The sequence below is a fragment of the Oratosquilla oratoria genome, chromosome 38 (genome assembly GCF_046742065.1).
Source record: "Oratosquilla oratoria isolate Oo_2021 chromosome 38, ASM4674206v1, whole genome shotgun sequence".
Lineage (NCBI taxonomy): Eukaryota > Metazoa > Arthropoda > Malacostraca > Stomatopoda > Squillidae > Oratosquilla > Oratosquilla oratoria.
Genome location: NC_134814.1, coordinates 1,957,672 through 1,972,021, shown reverse-complemented (window position 1 = coordinate 1,972,021; position 14,350 = coordinate 1,957,672). Strand labels below are relative to the sequence as shown.

At 40.0% G+C, this 14,350-nt stretch overlaps 1 protein-coding gene across 2 annotated transcripts in view; it reads left to right on the top strand.

Moving 5' to 3' along the window:
- Window positions 1–14,350, top strand: part of LOC143019940 (uncharacterized) — an 82,368-nt gene that overhangs the window by 65,658 nt on the left and 2,360 nt on the right. For both annotated transcript variants that reach the window (XM_076175933.1, XM_076175932.1), the window contains exons 10-16: window positions 1,602–1,734; window positions 4,013–4,151; window positions 5,779–5,918; window positions 6,650–6,850; window positions 8,219–8,362; window positions 8,876–9,024; window positions 9,529–9,721. In XM_076175933.1, coding sequence (XP_076032048.1) covers window positions 1,602–1,734; window positions 4,013–4,151; window positions 5,779–5,918; window positions 6,650–6,850; window positions 8,219–8,362; window positions 8,876–9,024; window positions 9,529–9,721 — 1,099 coding nt within the window. The remainder of the gene's footprint in view (window positions 1–1,601; window positions 1,735–4,012; window positions 4,152–5,778; window positions 5,919–6,649; window positions 6,851–8,218; window positions 8,363–8,875; window positions 9,025–9,528; window positions 9,722–14,350) is intronic.

The following is a 14,350-nucleotide window of genomic DNA, read 5'->3' as shown; positions in this document are numbered from 1 at the left end:
GGTTTAGGAAAGGTAGAGATTGCATGAATCAGATTTTTGTAGTAAGACAGATATGTGAGAAAGCTTTAGGAAAAGGTAAGGATGTTTTTTGGCCCATATAGATTTAGAAAAGGCTTATGATAGGGCAGACAGGAAGGCACCGTGGGAAATTTTGCAGATATATGGGATTGGGGGAAAGATATTAAGGGCAGTCAGAAGTTTTTATGAGAGTAGTTGAGCCTGTGCTAAAATTAGAAATGGAGAGAGCAAGTGGTTTGAGTTAAAGGTGGGGCTGTGTCAGGGATGTGTCATGCCATGGCTGTTCATTGTGTACATGGATGGGGTAGTGTGTGAGGTAAATGTGAGGGTAATGGGTAGGGGCTTGGAAATGGTTAAAGAAAATAGAGAAACGTGGGAGGTGAGCCAGTTGTTGTTTGCTCAAAACACTGTGTTTATGCCAGGGTCAGAGGAGGAACTAAGGCAGTTAGTGATGGAGTTTGGTAAGGTATGCAATAGGAGAAAGTTGAAGGTAAATATTGATAAAAGTAAGGTGATGAGGTATACAAGGGTAGAGGATGGCAGTGAGTTGGAAGTAAGTTTAAGGGGAAAAAACTGGAAGAAGTGGAGAACTTCAGGTATTTGGGGTATCATGTGGCAGAAATGGGACGAGTGAAGTTGGAGGTAGATTGTAGATAGAGAGAAACAAGTATGGTAAAGGCCTTGGGGGACTACAAAAATGTAACAAGAACTAGGCATTAGGGAATGGATGCACAGTATGGGGCAGAGACTTTGAATCTGAGAAAGGTTGAGGAGAAAAGTTTGAATGTGCTTGAGATGAAATGTCTGAGAAGTATGGTAAGGGTTACTAGGTTGGATAGTGAGAAACGAAGAGGTGAGGAGGAGAGGTGGGGTGGAAAAGGAGATGGTAGATAGGGCTGATGAAAGATTATTGGAATTATTTGGACACATGGAAAGAATGAGTGAAGAAATATTAGTAAAATAAGTGTGGAAGGCAGAAGTGGATGGAGTGAACTTGAGGGGATGACCAAGGATGAGATGGATGGATGGGTGAAAGAGGTGTTGAACAAGAGAGGAATGTCTGTTGAGGAAGGAAGGGAGAAGGCAGAAGATAGGGGTGAGTGGAGAATGGCTGTGTATAGATGATACTGTGATGCAAGGAAGGGAGTGGGTGGGGGCTAGGGAGGAGGGTTAGGGAGTGGTTATGTGTGAACGAGATATTGATGCAGCTTGAAGGGATAACTGTCTTCTCTTTTTCCATATAAGGGGATGGGGAAGTGGGATTACCAATTAAGTGAAGTGACCTTGCTGTGGATGCGCTGTCTTGCTGCATTACTTTTGACTTAGGGCAATGGGTGGGATACAGGGATGACCCACTATCCATGAGGAACTAAGAAGAGAGGAAAGGGTGGTGGATGGGAATGGACTGGGTAGGAGTGGGTATATGCCTTTTGACTTGACTACCTTCCTGGTAAAGGGGAAAAAGCCTTTGGTATATAGACAGAATAGACAGTTTTACCTAGCTGTACTAACATTATTTCCCTGATCCTTATGTTTTTATGATCTTCCAGATGCCATGAATAGTTCCATTGTTTTATCCCCAGATTCTTCACTCAATGTTTGCTTACACCATGATCTACAATCGGAGCTACATTAAAAAAAACAGTTGGATGAAGGTCAAAGAAACTTTTGAGATAATTCGGGATATGGGATGGAATGCCTTCACCAGTTTTGTCGGTAAGTGGACCCACACAAAGAGGCTTCATATCATAGGTTAAATGCATGGAAGTTGTTGTTGTTGTTGTTGTCGTTCCCTAGCGTGTCTGTCCGAGCAGTCCCGTCTCCCCAAGGAATGCCACAGCCAAAACTGGGTTTTCCCACAAATCCTTTATAGAGTGTATGTTGTGTTGTTTGCGTGCATGATTGTGTATAATGCAGTCTTCCATTATGTGTTGTATGGTATGGGGTGAAGTGTTACATCCTGGGCAGCTGTTCACAATGCGGTCATCCAGCCTCTTCTGGTAGCTTAGAAGTGCTGGGTGGTGGCCGCACCGCAGTCTGGCCAAGTGGACTCTGTCCTTTTGTGGGAGAGAGGATTCAGAAGGGTGGATATCAGGGGGTCTGGCATGCAGCAGTGTGTTGTCTTTCAGTGTGTTAATGGAGCGGTGAGTGATATGATTATGAATATGTTTCCGGAGGCTGGTATTTGGTGGTTGTAGAGGAAGAGAAGAGAGTATTTGTGTGTAATAAAGGTCTTTGGGTGTTGTTTTAATGTTTCTTGGTATGTGTGGGTGTTCTGCTATGTAGTGTAGCGGGTGTGATGTGTTTGTGGTGGCTGCGGCAAGTGTTTGTGTGCCTCTCATGTCGAGGTGGTCCTTGACTTTGAGGACTTTTGTTTCATGGTGTAAATGGTCTGTAGGTGTTGTATTTGTGCAGCCTGTAATTGTTTTTAGGGCTTTGTTTTGTATGATTTGAAGGGTGTTGTGGTGTGTCTCACTGAGATTAGGAGCCCAAGCAGGACTCGCATAATTCATCACTGAGCATATGCATTGTTTGTACATTTTTATATTAGTTTCTTGGTTTTGTCCAAATGTCGTTCCAGTGATTGACTTAAGTGCATTAAGTCTAGGTGTGCATTTGTTTTTTATGTTTGATGTGTTGTTTGAAAGACATGGATGTATCGTATGTTACACCAAGAATTTTCGGTGTGTTTGTATGTGGTATTAGAGTGTTGTTGATGTAGAGATGAGGTATGTATTTGTGTTCTATTGTCCAGTTGGTGAGAAGTGTTGCTGTAGATTTGGTTGGAGCTATTTTGAGTCTGTTTGTGATGAACCATGTGTTGAGTGTATCAAGGTATGGCTGGATTATTTCTGCAGCTTTGTCTGTGTTATGATGTGTGCATGTGATTGTTATGTCATCTGTGTAGGAAGAGATTTGTATTTCTGAGGTGTCTGGTGTGGGTAAGTCATGCATGTATAGATTAAATAGTGTGGGGGATAGAACTGAGCCCTGTGGTACTCCATTCTTAACGTTTCTGATGTGCGATGATTGGCCATTATATGACACGTAAGCATTCCTACCTGCCAGATAATTGGCCAGCCATCTTTTGGTGTTATTGTGCATGTCTGTGTTATATATTTTATTTGTTAGGTTGTGGCAGGGGATAGCATCAAAAGCTTTACTAATGTCTAATGTTATGAGAAGTGTTCTGTGGTGGGGCCTATCTGAATTGATGCCATCTAAAATTCTTTGTGTGAGGTTTATCAGAAGAGTGTTTGTGGAGTGTAGTGGCCTAAAACCGTGTTGTGAGTCAGCAAGGGGAATATGTGGTGTGACAAGTTTAAGTATTAGGCATTCAATGATTTTAGAGGGGGTGCAGAGAAGTGTGATTGGGCGGTGCAATGTTGGGGTTGTTGGGTCTTTGTTCGGTTTTGGAATGGTGATTATTTTACCATGCTTCCAGATGGCGGGTATAGTGTTGTGTGAATAGCTGTAGTTTGCAATGTTTGTGAATGTGTGTATACCTTGTGGTCCAATGCATTTTAGGTGGATGTTGCTTATGTTATCAGGGCCACAGGCAGATGAGTGCTTGAGATTATGTATTATGAGTTTTGTCTGACTGTCTATGAAGGGTGTTAAATGAGTAGGTTGTCATTCACACATAAACACTACTGTCTGTGAGGACTCTGACATTACGTTATTGTACATCTATGTCTAGGGATGATTCAAAGGTGCCTTACTAGATAATTAACACAAACTTCTGCCAAAGTAGCTCATTTTAATAAATAAAAAATCCAGATCACTACCACAATCTCAAGATGTATTACTTGGGTAATTTTCTGCCACTCAAAATGAGTAGATTGAGAAGAGGAAAAATGACAACAGTGATAACAATAACAACTTACTATGGATAACTACAACTGCTAAATGAAAAAAGACAAATGATAATAACAGTAATAATGATCATGATGATAATGACAAGGGTAATATTAGTTATAACAACCTTTCACAGATAACTACGACTATTATGACTTCGACCAGTGTGAAATGTTCAGTGAGGATGTTCCTTGTCAGTCAAACATCGACCTGGTCATGGTTTACGGCCACGAGGAAGGTGTCATCAAGGGCAAGTTCCAGAGGGAGTTTATCGCGTAAGTGTTGTCAGGGGATGGACAAGGTTAGACAAGTGTTGTCCAGCATCAGTCACTCACTCCTGTGGCATTTGAGCCCGAAGCCCCATGGTTATCTTTACTAAGCCTCTCCACATCCTTCAATCAGTGGCAATTTCCTGCCATTCTGCTGGGTTCTTTACATACTCTTTGATGTCATGTGTTATGCCATCATTCCATATATATCTTGGGCTCCACGGTGGTCTTTTGCCAGTAACATTTCCAGTCAACACTTCAGGTTTTCTCCCATCATTCATTCTAGCCACATGGCTGCCCATCTCATTCTTCTACCTTTTACATTGTTCTGTATGAATATTTGCCCTGCCATTTCTCTAATCTGTTATGTCTTCCTCTCCACCCATCTTCTGTATCATACACTGGAACAAATATCTTCCATAGTAGCCCCACTGGGTTTTTGAAGACTTCAATTTTTTTTCTTTAATTAGTTAAAACCCATCAGTTTTATGATAATATTGCGTACTCTTACTTTCGTATGATGTGATATATTTCTGCTTTTTATGATTGAGTCTAAGGCATGCACATCCATCTCCATTCTCCAATTTCCTCATTCATATGATTTTTTTACATTAAGAATATGCCCAAATAATTTAAATTTTCAACACTTTTACTAATCATATTTCCTATCAGGACTTCTTCATTCTGTTGATTTCCTCTAGCCATCTTCAAAAGCTTTGTTTTCTGTTCATTGTTTTCCAGTCCCACACTTTTTCCATGTTCTATGAAATTTTCAGTTATGCACATCTAGTTTCTCCTCCAATGTATCCACATCATCTTGTTATAGGGTGGTTAAATAAAAGCACATGAATCACCACAAATGAACATGTATTATATCCAAAATGTGCCAAAGCACCACAATAACAAATACATATAAGGAGGAGGAATATCAACTGGGACACCAATCCTTGAGTTGACGTAGGACACATACACAATTCACTTGGTTCTCATTACGAAGGCACATGGAATTATAATTAAGTAATACAATGGCAATAATAAAATCAATATACAACAAAATCTATGACAATCATGCAATGGAAAAACACGAACACAGTTGAACAACTTGCAAGTATAATACAATACAATAACTACAATACTACAATGCAGTACATATATTATACATAATGGTACAATACCATCACAATCGGCATATGCCAGCTTAAGTATGGCTCCCCCATCCTTACTTGCATCCTATGATAACCCATTCTAAAATTAGTTTAAAAAGCATAGGTGTTGTCAGGAAGAAGGTTAATTTAGCTTTGTCAGGAGAAAAGTTTGGTGTTGACTGAAATGAGGTTAGTATAGTATTTTCAGGAAACAATTTTTCCCTGTTAACTCAAGACCATGTCACCATTTAAGAACAACAATACAGCTGTTGCCATGTAAATAATAAACCATGTTATTTCATCAGTAAGTGGTTCCTGAGGTATATTTGGAACCCTGACTCATTAAGTGTTGGCATTTACCCTCTCTGCCTCCAATTAACCCACTATGGTGAGACCCACTGTATCATCCCCCAGGGAACAAGCTGGCAGTCTTGCAGTGGGGCTTTTGGGATGTGCACTTTGATTTTCATTTTCACTATCTCTTGCAGGCACATGGGCCAGGTGTTGGGCGTGGGAGAGCACCGCTCCCGAATGGGCATCCTTGATAGCAAGACTAAAAGGTGGAGAGAACAAATGAACACTTTCTCCAATGTCGCCGACTGGGGATGCAACTTCACGGATACTATGAGTAAGGCGTAAAATCCTGGTTGCTGTATTTCATCGACAAAGATAGGATACAATAGAGTGGCTACTCTGCTTCATCCCTCCCCCCAAAAAAACAAAACAAAAAACAAAAAAACTGGAGAGTATTTTATCTATATCCACTTGTCATTACCTTTTTTGCAATAGAATTGTATTAATACAATGATATGGAAAGTAAAAAAATGAGGATATATGTTTATCCCAGCCAGTGGCAAGCAAATTGAGATATACACAGATACTGCAAGTTGTTACTGTCCCTCCTAAATGATGAGATGTTGTGCATGTGAGTACATGCATAAGTTCACAGTGTTGCCCAGAGTTAAGGAGGGTAATAATTGATTGCATTTCCAGCACATGATCAAGATCAAGGTGAAACACACACACACACACAGAGTCACATAGTCATGAGTGTAGGTCTATTTCTACATATTGCAATAAGGTAAAAATACACCTTAAGGCAAGCTTGCTTGGAGCCATGGGTAACATTCCCTCTTTGGACACAGAAATCCAGGGTCCAATCCCTGGGAAGTAGCTGGTCAGTTGTTAGATTTGCACTTTTGTGGGCTCCAAATCCCTCTGCATTGGTGGACAGCAAAGGCACTGTAATGAGGTACAGAGGCTCTTTATCCAGGGGATAGAGAGACTGAGGGTGGTCCTGCAGATGACAATTTTTTCTTGTTCTTGTTCATGGTCTTACTAAGTTCTTTACCACTTCAGCTTCTGGAAGCTCTGAGTTGGGAATCATGGATGTGATCTACGACCTGGGAGATTACTACGATTTTTTCTACAATGGACTGAGAGAGAATCCGGAAACTGCCTTGGCGAATGCGCAGGTCGTCTTATGGTATGTCGGATCGGATCCTGATGACCGGTACGGGTTGAAGGAAGTGTTTAAGATCTTCAGGGACACATACAGAGGTACGTGTGCAGGGGTACCTCATCTCGTTCAAACTTGTTGCCCTCAAAGACAAAAACACTGGCTATCTTGGGACTGAGTTCCAGCCTATGGGGCCATCCTCAATGTAATATATTCAGATACAGTGTCCCTAAGATGGTGCTGAAGGGAGAATAATACAAAAATATAAAATACCACTACTTTTCATGAAATTTCTTTTTACTTTCCATATTATTCCACATATTTCTTCCTATTCTATCTTTCCTTACTTTCACAACTCTTCCTCTTTCATGCAGCTATTCTCTACCCTCTCTCTGACTCAGGAGACACCTGTGGGGATTCCCATGGAACTTCTGCTAAATAGTGTAAGGTTGAGTTTCCAATGAGAAGCAAGTAAATGCCTTGGGGGGACTAAAATGTGTAATGAGAAATAGGCATTTGGGAATGGATGCAAAGAAGAGATTATATGAAGGGATGATTGTGCTGACAGCACTGTATAGGGCAGACTTGGAATTTGAGATAGGCAGAGAGGAAAAATTTGAATGTGTTTGAGACAAAATATCTGAGAAGCAGGGATTGAAATTAATAGTAGTCCACTATCCTACCCAAAATTGCAGACTAGCCAAAAAATGGGCAAAATTTAAAGTTACTAGTCTGTGTAGCTAACCAAAATATTGCTTTAGTGGCAGATAGGGTTGATGAAAGAGTACTGGGATGGTTGGGACACATGGAAAGAATAAATGAAGAAATATTAGTAAAAGAGGTGTGGAAGGCAGAGGTGGATGAAGTGAACTTGAGGTAATGACTGAGGATGAGATGGATGGATGGGATGTAAAGGGTGTTGAGCAAGGAAAGGAGAAGACAGAAGATAGGGGTGAGTGGAGAATTCCTGTGTATAGATGATGCCGTGATGTAAGGAAGGGAGAGATAGGGAATTAGGGGTAGGGTTAGAGAGTGGTTATGGGTGATTGATATTTCGACACAGCCTGAAGGGATTTCTCCCTGTCTTCTCTTTTCATGCATGAGGGGATGGAGGGGTGATCACTGATTAAGTGAAGCGGCCTTGCTGTGGATGTGTTGTGCCCTGCTACATTGCCTTTGACCCAGGGTGGTGGGTGAGATAAAGTTATAACATATCATACATGAGGAGCTGAATTGTGAGGGAGGAGAGGGTGATAGATAGGAGTGGAGTGTGTGGGACTGGATATATGCCTTTAGACTTGGCTACCTCCCTGGTAAGGGGGAAAAGGCCTTGGTATATAGAATAGAGAGCTTCCAGTCAGTAATACTCCAGGAAACATTGCTGTTGTTCTTCTCCTCTCTCTCATTCTCATTCTTTCCCCCCATCCCCTCTACTATTCCTTTCATTGAACTTTTCCTTCCCATTGCAGATGTTTACATCCTTATGATGGGTCACAATAAGGGCAGCTACATTGATTTCCTGGTTGACGCAGACAAAGACTTCTTCAATGTATCTTTGTACACTGGCAAGCCTGAGAAGATGGCCAAAGAGGTGGCTAAAAGAATGTGCCAAGGTAAAAAGGTTAAACCTTCTGAATATAAGAACAATTTTCAATCCTTTCATTACTATTTATGATCCATTTATTTGCTCTGGATTATTTATTTATTTATTTTTATAGTGAAAAAAATTCCATATCCACTAACTCTTCCATTGCTATTGGCTTTCACATTTGTTCTGGTAAAAGAGGTTGAAGGCTATGTGGGATTCATTTTTGCTTCTTTTATTACAAGTGTTAAATTTCCTTTTATTGTTGAGATTGCCTAATAAATTTCTGATGTTTGCCAATGTTTCGGAATTCCCTGGTTTACCTTCAAGACAAAGTGATGTGCCTCAGGAACTGGGTCTGATCCAAGAACCAGAGTTCCACAAAGTTTCCTTCTCATGGGGTAACTGCACCTTGTGTTCTCAAGGACTAACTGCATCCCATTTTCTTCTCAAAGACCACCTCCCATTTTCTTTCAAGAGCTAACTGTGCCCAGTTTTGTTTTCAAAGAGGGTTGACTGCATTCTATTTTCTTCTACTTAGTGCCATCGATGTTCATCTACCCGTCATGCAAGGATCCTAATGGCGGGGAATCAGGCCATGAATACAAGAGCTATTTGTCTCCGAACCGGACAACCTACATGGCCATCAACTCATACAACTTTAACACAACCAATAACCTTAAGCTGGTGGTAAGTACCCTGTGTCAAACTCTAAACAACCCAAAGCAGGAAGAACTCCTTTCTAGGTTAAGGGGTAAAGTCTTCATGATAAACCAGCTGAGTAATTTCATCATATGAAAGACCTTTATTCTGACTAGAATCTGAGAAAATTCTTCAGCCCTGAGAGCATAATTACAAAATGCACAAAAGTGAAGAACACAATTGCCCTGTCAGAGGCCACTGCAGCAACCCTTGGAATTTGGGTTTCTTTTTGTAATATGTATAGGACTGAAATATGAATGGATGATAGAAATATAAAAGTTATTTTCAAATTTTTCTTGTAATTTGTGACCAAGCCCATCCTAAGCTGACCTGATATGACCTTACTTAACCAAGTCTGACTCGACTAACCCAGAATCCAGTAATCTTCCTATGTGGTATAACATTTTAAATTTTTGTGTCCCCCATCCCCTTGAGGCGGGGTGGGAAACCCCATGCTGTTCAAGATCTTAAATTGTCTTCCTTTCCCAACAGTTTGGCAACAGCAGCATTCGTGTATGTGCCAGTCAAACTGACATGAATCCCATAGAAGGCACAGACAATACAAACTGCAAGGATGGGCCCACAGACTTTGATTATTATGGTCTCTGCAAAGGCAACATGTCATCTTGCAAAAACATCTACCTGAGTGTCACTTCTCTGCGTGCGGGATATTCATGTACAGATGGTAGGTCCAGTGTCCTGTCTCCTTCATATGATGTTGACCTCTTCACTGTGGTGGTGTAGGCAAGCCCTTCCTTACTTAATTATTGTATATATTTATTGTATATGTATCTCCTTTATTGTATATGTAACACTTCTTTTTATACATGAGTACTTAATATCAACATATATTTATTGTAAATGTTTTGTATAAGTAAGCCTATGTAGTCATTACATTATATAAGTGCCCTATACATAATTATATAACCAATTATGCCTTTTCCTTTTTGGCTACCTCCCTTGTAAGGGGGAAAAAGCCTTGGTATATGTATGTATGTATGTACGTCATTAGGTGTACGCTACAGGCATATGCGTCTATGCCAATTGCACGTCTCATAGCATTAAGGTATTAAATATATGTTACCCTCAACCATTTTGCATGCATATTCCTCAGTATATGTAATTGTTCTCTTGTTTCTGTATATTCTTATGTATATACCTAAAGATGTTTGTATGTATTGTTTTGCCTAATTGTTTTCCCGCCTGGCAACAATGTATCAGGAAATAGGGCAGAGGCGCGTCATGATGCCCCAAGCATTCGCTTGTGACAGATTACTTCCTGCCATACTTAAAATAAAATAAAAAATAATAATGACGTATATATAATCGGTTATATAATTATGTATAGGGGACTTATATAATGTAATGACTACATAGGCTTACTTGTACAAGACATTTACAATAAATATATGTTGATATTAAGTACTCATGTATAAAAAGAAGTGTTACATATACAATAAAGGAGATACATATACAATAAATATATACAATAATTAAGTAAGGAAGGGCTTGCCTACAGTGGCTCTCCTCAGTGAAGGGGTGGCTTGATCAAAGGCTTTCCTGAACCAAACATACTCTCAAACTTTCCATTGCATTGAGATATCATTCTAGCCAATGCAATGCTATTCTGCTCAGCTCAAATAGTAAACTTATTGAGTGAATTCAAACTGTAAAATGCAAGTTATATAGATTTAACCAAGAAAATCTCCATCTTTTTTCAGTCTTGACTCCCTGTTAGTTATAGAGCTGTTCCTTTATGCACACCTTATCAAACCCAAAAAAGCTGCTCCATATCCTCTCAACACTCCCCTTATGGACAGGGATCAAAATAATGTGAATGGTAGTGTTATCAGTCAATAATCCCACATTAGTCAACCAAATTACTTAGAATATGCTTCAGAACCCTTACTCTTGTCATTTCATTAGTGTGTTTTATTAAGAGAAGACAATACGAAACACAAATTTAGACCCGTATCACCAGTACACAACAGTATATTCTTCTCAAACAAAACAAGATAACAATCATTCACAGACACCATAACTTAAATAATTACAATCCAAACACAAATAAAGAAAACAGCCTACACTAATCACAAACATCCCACCATCTACACCAACCCCATGATGCTTCATCCCTCAAGTTCAACCATTCAACTTGTTAGCAAACCACATACTGGCAGGTAATCGGAAAGCACATCATCCAATACGGCTCAACACACAAACTGCAGGTCAAAGAGGATACAAAATACTTGAACAACTATTCAATCTAAACATAATCAACTCTAGCAACAACCCTAATTGATAGTCTCTCCAAAACAACAACTAACATCCCCTGACATAACAACGTGCTCAACCTACCTGCAAAAACAAACATGGAAAACCATTCACAATCTTTCATCTGGTCACTTCCTAATAAAGGTTACTATTGAAATGAAGAAGAAAATACAAAACACATTTAAGAAAACATTTAAGAGCAAACTGAGAAGAGTACTTAGAAGATACACAGAAACAGAATACTTTGAGATAGACCAGCACACATCCCTAGATAAAGCAGTAAATAAAAGAGTAACTACCATCCAGAAGAAACGTAAAAAACACATTCCCAAAGGCTACAAATAATAATAATAATAATAGAAATAAATGAATTGATAAATAAACCTCAAATAAACACTATAGGTAGCTTCCTTAAAGAAAAAAGTTGTTCTGTAATTCAAAGAAAAAACACAACAGAGCAAGAAAAAGCATATAAAACAATTAAACAGAAATGTTACATATCTGATAAATAACAACCAAAAATATACATATACCAAGGGCTTTTTCCCCCTTACAAGGGAGGTAGCCAAAATCAAAAGGCATAGTTCCACTCCCACTCATTTCATCCCCACCCATTCCACTCCCATTGACTACCCCTACCTCCCTCTATCATGGCTCCTCCTGGATGATGGGTCATCTCTGAATCTCTTCTATCACCCTGGGTCAGAAACAAGACACAGCACATCTACAGCAAGGCTGCTTCATTCAATCGGCAATCCCCCCTCTCCATCTCCTCATGCATAAAAATTTAAAATGCAGAGATTTCCCTTCCAGGTGCATCAAAATATCATTCACACAAAATCACTCTCTAAACCCCCCCTATCCCCCACCCACTCACATGCATCACAGTATCATCCATACACAGCCAGTCTTCGCTCACCCCCATCTTGTGTCTTCTCCTTTCCTTGCTCAACACTCCTTTCACTCCATCCATCTCATCCTCAGTCTTCCCTTTATATTCATTCCATCCACCTCTGCCTTCCACTCTTCTTTCACTAATATTTCTTCACTCAGTCTTTCCATGTGTCCAAACCATCTCAATACTCTTTCATCAACCTTATCTCTCATCTCTTTTTCCATCACTGCTCTCCTCACCTCCTCTTTTCTCACTCTATCTAACCTTGTAACTCCTAGCATACTTCTCAGACATTTCATCATAAACACATTTAAACTCTTCCTCTCTTATGTTCCATGTCTCACAGTCACCCCTTCATACAATCTCGTCTTAGCATCCATTCCCATATGTCTACCTTTCATTACACATCTTAATCCCCCAAAGCATTTATTTGCTTCTCTCAATCTACATTCTACCTCCACCTCCACTCCTCACTTTCCCACCACATTTGTACCCAAGTATCTAAAACTATCCACTTCCTCCAGTCTCTCTCCCTTAATACTCACTTCCAGTCTACTTCCACTTTCTCCCCTTGTACATCTCATCACCTTACTTTTACCTACATTTATCTTCAACTTCCTTCTTTCTCACACTTTCCCAAACTCTGTCACCAACTTCCTCAATCCCTCCTCTGATCCTGCCACAAATGCAATGTCATCAGCAAACAATAGCTGGCTTATCTCCCACTTTTCTCCGTTTCCTTTAACCATCTCGAATCCCCAACCCATTACCCTTGCATTTACCTCTTGCACCACCCCATCAATGTATAAATTGAACAGCCAAGGTGACATAACACATCCCTGGCAAAATCCCACCTTTACCTCATACCACTCATTCTCTCCATATCTGATTCTAACACACGCTCTACTACTCTTGTAAAAACTTTTGACTGCTCTTAATAGCTTTCCTCCTATCTGCAATACCTACCACAGTGCCTTCCTGTCTACCCTGTCATATGCCTTTTCGAAATCCATAAAGGCCCAAAAAACATCCTTACCTTTTCCTAAACCTTTCTCACATATTTTACCACAAAAATCTGATCCATGCAACCCCTACCTGTCCTAAACCCACACTGTTCTTCACCAATTACTCCCTCTGTTCCTCTCCTAATCCTTTCAATCAAAACACTCCTATAAGCCTTTCCAACTACACTTAACAAACTGATCCCTCAGAAACTACTACACTCATACTTGTCCCCTTTTCCCTTGTAAAGTGGAACTATACAGGCACTCCTCCAGTCCTCCAGCACTGTATCCTATCTTAAGCAAACATTAAATAACCTCACCAGCCAGTCCACCATCACTATACATTCTTTTTTAGACATTCTGCATAACACCCATCCAACCCAGGTGCCTTACCTGCTCTCATCATCTTAACAATTGCCCTCACCTCATCTTTCTTTATTTCTCCTCCATTTTCCTTACTCATTACTGTCATTTTCTTAGTGCTACCCACTACAACTACCTTTCCCTCCCTATCCTCCTTCACATTTAGCAACTCTCTAAAATACTGTGCTCATCTTCCTCTTATTGCCGTCTCTTCCATATTCATCTCTCCATCTGCACCTTTTACCTTTTCTTCCCTACTTAATTCACCTCCTCTTCCTCTCTTAATTTCTTTCCAAAACATCTTTTTATTACTTTAACAAATTTCTTTCGTACTCTTACCCCATTTCACATCTGCTCTCCTTTATCTTATGCTTTACTTCTCTTTTCTTTTCTTTGTACCTCTCATATAATTCCCTCATACTATTTTGTAACCAATCTGTGAATACTTGCTTCTCCTCTACAACCTTCTTTGCTTCCTCATCCCACCACTCACTACCATTCATTCTATTTTCTGTATTTGTTCCACACACTATCTTGTGACTCCCTCCTTGAACCATCCCCATTCCTCCTCCACTCCTATTTCTACTCTTTCCTTCACTCCCTCCCACTCCTCTCTCAGCTTCTTCTTGCACTCCTTTTTTTTTCTCATTTAATCAGTTTACTTTAAGCACCTCCATACTTTCTGTTCTTTTCCTCTTTCTCCATCTATCCTCCACTCCTAACTTATTTTCCACCAAAGAATTATCTGATATTCCCCCACTGTTTCCCCTTGGAGCAT